Source organism: Oncorhynchus nerka, linkage group LG10, assembly GCF_034236695.1.
Source record: "Oncorhynchus nerka isolate Pitt River linkage group LG10, Oner_Uvic_2.0, whole genome shotgun sequence".
In the NCBI taxonomy this organism is placed as follows: domain Eukaryota; kingdom Metazoa; phylum Chordata; class Actinopteri; order Salmoniformes; family Salmonidae; genus Oncorhynchus; species Oncorhynchus nerka.
The window spans coordinates 43,311,604-43,321,974 of NC_088405.1; the positions used below are offsets into that span (position 1 = coordinate 43,311,604).

Consider the following 10,371-nt stretch of genomic DNA (forward strand, 5'->3'; position numbering starts at 1 on the left):
GGGGTGACGTGAGAGAACTTGGGAAGGTTGAACACCAGACGGGCTGCGGCGTTCTGGATGAGTTGTAGGGGTTTAATGGCACAGGCAGGGAGCCCAGCCAACAGCGAGTTGCAGTAATCCAGACGGGAGATGACAAGTGCCTGGATTAGGACCTGCGCTGCTTCCTGTGTGAGGCAGGGTCGTACTCTGCGGATGTTGTAGAGCATGAACCTACAAGAACGGGCCACCGCCTTGATGTTAGTTGAGAATGACAGGGTGTTGTCCAGGATCACGCCAAGGTTCTTAGCGCTCTGGGAGGAGGACACAATGGAGTTGTCAACCGTGATGGCGAGATCATGGAACGGGCAGTCCTTCCCCGGGAGGAAGAGCAGCTCCGTCTTGCCGAGGTTCAGCTTGAGGTGGTGATCCGTCATCCACACTAATATGTCTGCCAGACATGCAGAGATGCGATTCGCCACCTGGTCATCAGAAGGGGGAAAGGAGAAGATTAATTGTGTGTCGTCTGCATAGCAATGATAGGAGAGACCATGTGAGGTTATGACAGAGCCAAGTGACTTGGTGTATAGCGAGAATAGGAACAAAACCCAGGGTGAAGGATAGGGAGGAATAGGTACGGTCTAAGGGTCCATTTGGACCACTCTGGTTAATCTTGTCATTATTAAAATGTTCAAACTTATTTTACTGTTGGTGTATGATGACTGTATGTATGATGTTGATTGTAATGTTTTGAAGGGTCTATGCATTCTGCTTTGCATCTCAGTGCACATTTTATACCATACAAAAACTTGACAACGAATGTGTAGACATGCTATTTATTGGAAAATATGTTATCTATTATAAAATAATAATATGTCTACACTTTTCAGTGTGTTGTTCTTTCTCTCCCCACTGTCTCTAGCTCACTCATTACTGATGAGGTTTGTCTTTTCTCAGATTCCATACTTGGATATTAGTTACCTAGCAACGAGTTAAACAAACAACCTGTTTCCACTAGATAGCACAGTCACAAAGTTGGCCATATCGTATATATATATATTCTTTTGCTTTTTGGTCTTAATTTTAGATTAGGGTTAGTGATACGGTTATCAGTGAGGTTACGGTTAGGTTTAAAATCAGATTTTAAGAAGATAAATTGTAGAAATGGGCGGGGTTTATGACTTTGTGGCTATGGTAACTAATGACGACCATCGTGGGACGCTAGCTAGCTAACGATACAGGCTAGCTGCAAATCGAAGTGCAAAGTTGTCCGATGAAGGACCGGTATACAGAATGGACAAAGATTTAAACGAAATATTGCAAGACTTGTTTGCCTGGATAGACAAAATACCACTGTCCAGACCTAAGAGGAATATAACAAGAGACTTCAGCGACGGAGGTAGGATATCTAAATGAACGACGTCGTCAGAGAGGGGGAGACCCAGTAACACGAAATTAATCTGCTCTGGCTCCTACTCTGATCTCTAGTTCAATGATGGAAGGCAAATGTAGCTGGGAGGTATGGGATGATTCTACACGGGGTAGTGATCACTCCCCAATCAAGTGTACTGTAAGAATGAGGGTGGAAGATGCAGCAGGAAATGGGATGAGGAGATATTTTTCAAATGATATTTTCAGGAGTTGAGGGCTGTTGCAGGTGAATTCAAATCAAATTGTATTTGTCACATGCCACTGAATACAACAGGTGTAGTAGACCTTACAGTGAAATACTTACTTACAAGCCCATAACCAACAATGCTTTAATAAGTTAAGTAAATAAAAAAAAGTGTTAAAGTTAAAAATAGATTTTAAAAAGTAGTAAAAAATTGAAAATAAAAATAACAAATAATTAAACAGCAGCAGGAAAATAACAAGTGAGGCTATATACAGGGGGTACCAGTACAGTGTCAATGTGCAGGGGCACCGGTAAGGTAATTGTGGTAATATGTACATGTAGGTAGAGTTAAAGTGACTATGCATAGATTATAAACAGAGTTGCAGCCGCGTAAAAGAGGGGTCTGGGTAGCCCTTTGATAAGCTGTTCAGGAGTCGTATTGCTTGGAGGTAGAAGCTGTTAAGAAGCCTTTTGGACCTCAACTTGGCGCTCCGGTACCGCTTGAGGTACGGTAGCAGAAAGAACAGTCTATGACTAGGGTGGCTGGAGTCTTTGACAGTTTCCTCTGACACCGTCTGATATAGAGGTCCTGGATGGCAGGAAGCTTGCTGGGCCGTACGCACTACCCTTTGTAATGCCTTGCGGTCAGAGGCAGAGCAGTTGCCATACCAGGCAGTGATGCAACCATGCTCTCGATGGTGCAACTGTAGAACCTTTTGAGGAACTGGGGAACCATGCCAAATCTTTTCAGTCTTCTGAGGGGGAATAGGCTTTTTCTCTTCACGGCTGTCTTAGTGTGTTTGGACCATGATAGTTTGTTGGTGATGTGGACACCAAGGAACTTGAAGCTCTCAACTTGTTCCACTACAGCCCCGTCAATGAGAATGGGGGTGTGCTCGGTCCTCATTTTCCTGTGGTCCACAATAGAATTCAGTGCAGATATAGAAACAGTGAATGATGTAGTAAGAGGATCAATAATAGGGGCTGCAAGGCAGGTGATGGGTACAGGTGGGAGAAGGAGGAATGCAGTTCCCTGGTGGACTGAAGAGTGCAGAGAAGGAAGCTGTGAGTAGGAACGGTGCTTTAAGGATGTCTAAAGGGTCCTATAAATACCAGCACATGATACAGTATAAACAAGCCTAAGCTGTCGTAAGTAGGACCATTAGGACAGTTAAGAGGGAGTATTGGCGTTGGTTTTGTGGAAACATAGGCAGGACATAGGCAGGACTCTCCTCTGGGAGAGGTATGGGGGATGATTAAGGGGATGAGTGGGGTCAGACGAGAATGCGATCTCCCTGTGCTGAAAAGTGGGGAGTGTTGCAGTGAAAGACATGGAGAATATATAGATATTAGCCCAGGCATTTGTGAAGGTGCACAGTTTGGTTCCGCTTTAAATGATGTTCAGCTTTTAAAGGCTTCATAAAGCCTTCACAATGCCTTCATAAGCACTACATAAATGTGTTACAACGCATCTATAACTGCATGCTTTATAAAGGATTCATAAATGTGGCATAACTGTCACATAATCACCAATATGACATAACCCACTACGTCAAATATGATATAATCATGTGCTTTATAAAGGGTGAAATGTTGTGCTGAAGGATGGCATACGCTCTAAAGTGATGTCATGTTAGTCACATTACACATAATATTGTTCCCAGACACTTCTGCCCAAATGCACGGAAGATCTGGTGGACCAACGCATCAAACTTGGCCATCATTAGTTAGGGTAAGGTTTAAAATCACATTTTAAGAAGATAAATTGTGGAAATGGGAGGGTTTATAAATAATTAAGAATTTTTGACTGTGTTAAGTAGTGACGATAACAAATACTTTACTCAGTAAGGTCACTCCGATTTACACAACATGCCTACCACTTTGAAGATGCAAAATAAATACAAATTGTGAAACAAACTAGAAATAAGGCAAAAAATTAAGACACTGGTATTTTTGCCCATTCTTCAAGGCAAAACTGCTCCAGCTCCTTCAAGTTGGATGAGTTCCGCTTGTGTGCAGCAATCTTTACCACGGATTCTCAATTGTATTGAGGTCTGGGCTTTAACTAAGCCATTCCAAGACATTTAAATGTTTCCCCTTAACCATTTGAGTGTTGCTTTAGCAGTATGCTTAGGGTCATTTCCTGCTGGAAGGTGAACCTCCATCCCAGTCTCAAATCTCTAGAAGACTGAAACAGGTTTCCCTCAAGAATTTCCCTGTATTTAGCACCATCCATCATTCCTTCAAGTCTGACCAGTTTCTCAGTCCCTGCCGATGAAAAAACTCTAGGGGTGATGAGAGGTGTTGGGTTTGTACCAGACATAGCGTATTACAAAAATATCAATTTTAATCTCATCTAACCGGTGTACCTTCTTCCATATGTTTGGGGAGTCTCCCACATGCCTTTTAGCGAACACCAAACGTGTTTGCTTATTTTTTCTTTAAGCAATGGCTTTTTTTCTGGCCACTCTTCTGTAAAGCCCAGCTCTGTGGTGTGTACGGCTTAAAGTGGTCCTATGGACAGATACTCTAATCTCCGCTGTGGTGGTTTGCAGCTCCTTCAGGGTTATCTTTGGTCTCTTTGTTGCTTCTCTGATTAATGCCCTCCTTGCCTGGTCCGTGAGTTTTGGTGGGTGGCCCACTCTTAGCAGGTTTGTTGTGGTGCCATATTCTTTCCATTTTTTAATAATGGATTTAATGGTGCTCTGTGGGATGTTCAAAGTTTCTGATGTTTTTTTATAACCCAACCCTGATCTGTACTTCTCCACAACTCTGTCCCTGACCTGTTTGGAGAGCTCCTTGGTCTTCATGGTGCAGCTTGCTTGGTGGTGCAGCTTGCTTGGTGGTGCAGCTTGCTTGGTGGTGCAGCTTGCTTAATGGTGTTGCAGACTCTGGGGCCTTTCAGAACAGGTGTATATATACTGAGATCATGTGACAGATCATGTGACACTTAGATTGTACACAGGTGGACTTTATTTAACTAATTATGTGACTTGTGAAGGTAATTGGTTGCATCAGATCTTATTTAGGGGCTTCATAGCAAAGGGAGTGAATGCACGCACCACTTTTCCATTTTTATATTTTTTTTTGTTATTTTTTTCATTTCACTTCACCAATTTGGACTATTTTGTGTATGTCCATTACATGAAATACAAATAAAAAAATATATTTAAATTACAGGTTGTAATAAATAGAAATACGCCAAGGGGGATGAATACTTTTGCAAGGCGCTGTAGTTTGAAGTGAGACAACTTTGGTCATTCATAACACATCCATAAAGACTATATTGCATGACCCTGTACTTACAAAAAAGTCTTGCTTCTCTTCCTGCTGGAGGCATTGCATGTTGGTTCCAACATTAAAGTAACTACAAAGAAAGTTAGCAACTCTGTTAGGAAAAGCATTTGTCACACCATCTGGATAAGGGCATTTCTGTGCTGCACCAGAAACTCTAAATGGGAAGATGGGAAACTCCGTTCAATTCATATTACTAAATTCCTCTGGGACACACAAGGCTCAACAGTACATTAAAATTGGTTGGAAAATGTCTGACTGGGAGGTGTGATCATGAGGAGATGGAGACCGTGGAACACATGTTATTTCAGTGTCAGTAATATGGGAGGGAAAGGGAGAGATTGTTATCAGATTTGAGGAGTAATGGTGTTGAAAAGCCAAGCATAGGTGAACTGCTGAGAAAATCTTCAGGGCATGTAATATTTAATTATGTATTTAGTTTCCTTAATTTCCTTGAGGAGACGAGAATAATGGATAGGAGCTATACCTTCCCTGTTTCTGGTCCACACTCCAGTCCAGTTGGTGGCGGTAAAGCATCTTAAAGTTGGTTGCAAATTGCCATGTAAAAACCACAGAAGAAGAAGCAGCAGCAGTGGAGCGAGATGGAGGCGGGGTGTGGGCTAACAATGATTAGGCCTAGGGTAGAGTTTCCTAAACTCGGTCCTCTGGACCCCAAGGGATGCACGTTTTTTGCCCTAACACTACACAGCTGATTCAAATGATAAAAGCTTGATCATTAGTTGATTATTTGAATCAGCTGTGTAGTGCTAGGGCAAAAAAAGAAATATATGCACCCCTTGGGGTTCTGAGGACAGAGGGAAACCCTGACCTAGGGGCTAACTTAGGTACTTGAGTTAACCAACAGCTTTGGTGCTGATCATTTATAAATGATTAATCTATTATAAATAAAAGATTTATTCAATGTTTAAATGAATAACTTTTCTTTCTGTTGTCAGTTTCACTGAGCACTATCCTGTGGTTGTCAACTAAGAAAAGTTAGTCCAGATAGAAACATGTCATAGCAGTGTTGTTTATATCGGCCCTTGTTCCAGTGATGGCTGCTGAGGTCGTCAAGTATTTCTTTCCCAAACTGGTGGAACTTCACAACTACACCCCAGCCAACTCTATACAGCAAAAACTCAGCAACTGGGGCACTCTCAACAGGCAAGTGTGTGTGTGTGTGTGTGTGTGTGTGTGTGTGTGTGTGTGTGTGTGTGTGTGTGTGTGTGTGTGTGTGTGTGTGTGTGTGTGTGTGTGTGTGTGTGTGTGTCAATGTACTGAACAGGTTCCTCTGGGAATCGTAGAGAATTTGATGCTGTATTCTACTTCTAAGCAACTACACAGGGCCGTGAGAACTCCTACTCACTGACCACTGGGTTGGACCACAGCCATTTTGGATCCAGCCATATACAGTTGAAGTTGGAAGTTTACATACACTTAGGTTGGAGTCATTAAAACTAGTTTTTCAACCACTCCACAATATTTTTTGTTAACAAACTATAGTTTTGGCAAGTCGTTTAGGACATCTACTTTGTGCATGACACAAGTCATTTTTCCAACAATTGTTGACAGACAGATTATTTATCTTTTAATTCACTGTATCACAATTCCAGTGGGTCAGAGGTTTACATACACTAAGTTGACTGTGCCTTTAAACAGCTTGGATAATTCCAGGAAATTATGTCATGGCTTTAGAAGCTTCTGATAGGCTAATTGACATCATTTGAGTCATTTGCAGGTGTACCTGTGGATGTATTTCAAGGCCTACCTTCAAACTCAGTGCCTCTTTGCTTGACATCATTGGAAAATCAAAAGAAATCAATCAAGACAACAACAGAAAATTGTAGACCTTCACAAGTCTGGTTCATCTGTACAAACAATAGTACGCAAGTATAAACACCATGGGACCACGCAGCCGTCATACCGCTCAGGAAGGAGGCATGTTCTGTCTTCTAGACATGAACGTACTTTGGTGCGAAAAGTGCAAATAAATTCCAGAACAACAGCAAAGGACCTTGTGAAAATGCTGGAGGAAACAGGTACAAAGATATCTATATCCACAGTAAAATGAGTCCTATATTGACATATCCTGAAAGGCTGCTCAGCAAGGAAGAAGCCACTGCTCCAAAACCGCCATAAAAAATCCAGACTACGGTTTGCAACTGCACATGGGGACAAAGATTTTGAGAATTGTCCTCTGGTCTGATGAAACAAAAATAAAACTGTTTGGCCATAATGACCATTGTTATGTTTGGAGGAAAAGGGGAGGCTTGCAAGCTGAAGAACACCATCCCAACCGTGAAGCACGGGGGTGGCAGCATCATGTTGTGGGGATGCTTTGCTGCATTAGGGACTGGTACACTTCACAAAATAGATGGCATCATGAGGCAGGAAAATTATGTGGATATATTGAAGTAACATCTCAAGGCATCAGTCAAGTTAAAGCTTGGTCGTAAATGGGTCTTCGAAATGGACAATGACCCCAAGCATACTTCAAAAGTTGTGGCAAAATGGCTTAAAGACAACAAAGTCAAGGTATTGGAGTGGCCATCACAAAGCCCTGACATCAAGCCTATAGAAAATTTGTGGACAGTACCCGAAACGTTTAACCCAAGTTAAACAATTTAAAAGTAATGCTACCAAATACTAATTGAGTGTATGTAAACTTCTGACCCACTGGGAATGTGATGAAAGAAATAAAAGCTGAAATAAATCATTCTCTCTACTATTATTCTGGCATTTAACATTCTTAAAATAAAGTGATGATCCTAACTGACCTAAGACAGGCAATTTTTAAAATGTCAGGAATTGTGGAAAAACTGAGTTTAAATGTATTTGGCTAAGGTGTATGTAAACTTTCAACTTCAACTGTGTATCCATAGCATAGCGCTAATTGCACACATTAACATATGCTTCCTCTACTCTCGCACCGGGGGGGTTCCTTAGCTGCAGATCTAGGTACAGCACGCCTTCCCCCAATCTAACCTTATCCATTAATGGGAGAAATGCAAAACTGACCCAAAATCAGCGTGTTTCCATGTTAACAGGAAGGTGTTCTCCAAGCTGAACTTCCACATCCCAGAGGAGACAGTGAAGAGGATAGTGGTGAGCACTGCTGGAGTAATAGAGCCTGTCCTGTGTTCGCTCCGAGAAAGGATTGACGACAAGAGACAGCAATGCACTGAAGACACACTACTGGTGTGTGTGTGTGTGACCATCTAACTTTCGATCAAACAACCTTTGCTGATCAAACATTTCATTCTCATCATGCACACATCCAGTCCCTGTTCATAGGGTAGAGCATAGAATAGAACAGAGGTGTAAAATAAAAACACACTAACTATTATTCTGTCTCCTAGGATGTGGAATACTACAACAACAGGAACCGAGAGAAACCTCTCACAGGTACAGAAACCTGACCCCTGACCTAACACCTGTCTCAGGCAGTGTGTACAGAGCTGTTGGTTTTCTCTCTGCAGTGAAGACAAACACTTGTATAATGTGACACAGTTATGCATAGGGTGACTCCTCTGCTGACCCAGATATACTCAGCACCTTCAGTTAGCTGGTAGTTAGAGGAGGTGACTGAGTCAGAACTTGGTCAGCTGCACACACACAGAGACAAAGACACACACACACACACAAAAGTGGGTCAGGAGCCGCTGCGGTCAGTAATGACCTTTAATGGGCTGAGAATGTATGGGAACATCCAACAACATCACTGTCTCCATTAGAAGTATCCATGTAACTCTGTCTGTTGTCTGTAAGCAAACCCTAACCCCCTAGACCTCCCATTCAGTCCATAGGATGCCCAGGCTGTGTCCTCTCAGCCCAAAGCCAGTAGTCTCACTGTTCTATCTACCTTCTCCTGCTGACATACAGATAGACACACGGATAGAGAGGCATCCTTCTACTGTTGACGGACGGGCAGACTGACAGACAAGATAGACAGATTAGATTTGTGGTGCAAATGTAACATCACTCAGTGGATTGTCTCTGTTTCTCCATCTTCTGTGTCCCTCAGAGCCACCTCCCAAGAAGAAAGAGGAGAGGGCACACGTACACCAACACACAGACAAGACTAGGTACTACTAGCACTCACGGTGTGTCAGTCTTTAAATGTAATGGATGTGTTCCAGGTCATCCCACCGTAGTCATGCTGCACAGATTATCAGACCTCAGAAATCTGGAGGAGGAACCATATTCATTTGTTATAGTAATCCTCTGAGATGTGCAGCACAACAGCAAAAAAACATTGTACAATCTGGACTTTTCTATAATGTGTGTGTGTGTGTGTAGCACTGTGCTAGGTTCTCAGGTGGACCCAACCATCCGTCTTGTGCTGGAGGAGAAGGAGCAAGCTCTACTTGCCCTACAGGAGACTGTGGAGGTACACACACACACACACACTCTTTGGGCGGCAGGGGTACAGGTGTAATCTGGCCTCTTGAGTGACTCTTTCTGAGTGTGTAGTGTAGTGGGAGTGTGTCACTATCCGTCAGCAGGTGTGTGTGTGTGTGTGTGTGTGTGTGTGTGTGTGTGTGTGTGTGTGTGTGTGTGTGTGTGTGTGTGTAGATCCTACAGATCAAGGTGAACAGACTGGAACACTTGGTTCAGCTAAAGGACATGAGACTTGAAGACCTGACACGCCATCTGGAGAGATACAAGGCCAGGGCTAACGTGCCTTGATACACACCGAAGCGGACCCACTCAGAAACACACACTTAATTCTCAGACACAACTAGAAACAACAAACACACCTCTCCTTTTTATAAACTCAATTTTTCTAACAACAAGTGCTTGTTTTGCTATCAGCCTGTACTTTTCTATAAACTAGCACTGAATGTTTTGTGAAGCATTTTTTAATTTGTTGCATTTATTTGATCATAACAGATGATATTGTATTGAGAATGTGTGTGTGTTTTCTATCTATAATCTGCTAGATTGAGTGGACTACTAGACGATACGGTTTGTTGTGTGGATCTGATGTGTGTCTATCGCTGTGCCTTTATAACAGCCATGTGACCACTAACCTCTGAAGCTGTCTAAATAAAACACTGACACTAAATCTGTCCAGTCTCTTTTCTGATCCATGCGTATGCTGTGTTAACAGGAGAGAGGAGAGAAGTTAGGAGAGGGGAAAAAAATGTCTCATGTGGATTTAAAATCAGATTCAATTCTCACTCAATTTAATGGGTCAAATCTGACAGCAGTTTTTAGTGCAGCAGATAAGTTATTTCATCAGAACGGTTGAACATCTACCCACATCCAGCCCTAGAAACAGCTGCACACAAATTGTTTCGGCTCTAGCAGTTGAGCCTGGGGAAGACATTAGTGTGTTTTTGTGACTGGGCTCTCATAGGATTATTCATGATTCTTTGAAACTCAGGTTTATTCTAATGATTAGCAACAGTCTAAAACAGGAGAAGTGGTTGATGTGCTCCTGTAACATGCAAGGACATGAGTGTAAGGGAGCCAGTGATCTC

The 10,371-nt window shown here is 42.5% G+C and overlaps 1 protein-coding gene across 1 annotated transcript; it reads left to right on the forward strand.

Annotated features, from left to right (window-relative positions):
• The first annotated feature begins 1,182 nt into the window (after window positions 1-1,182).
• Window positions 1,183-9,953, forward strand: spef1 (sperm flagellar 1). Its single transcript, XM_065023421.1, has 7 exons — window positions 1,183-1,375; window positions 5,938-6,053; window positions 7,937-8,083; window positions 8,245-8,290; window positions 8,910-8,970; window positions 9,185-9,275; window positions 9,461-9,953. Exons 1-7 carry the CDS (start codon window positions 1,270-1,272, stop codon window positions 9,572-9,574), a joined length of 681 nt encoding a protein of 226 aa, XP_064879493.1. The 5' UTR covers window positions 1,183-1,269; the 3' UTR covers window positions 9,575-9,953.
• Window positions 9,954-10,371: the final 418 nt, after the last annotated feature.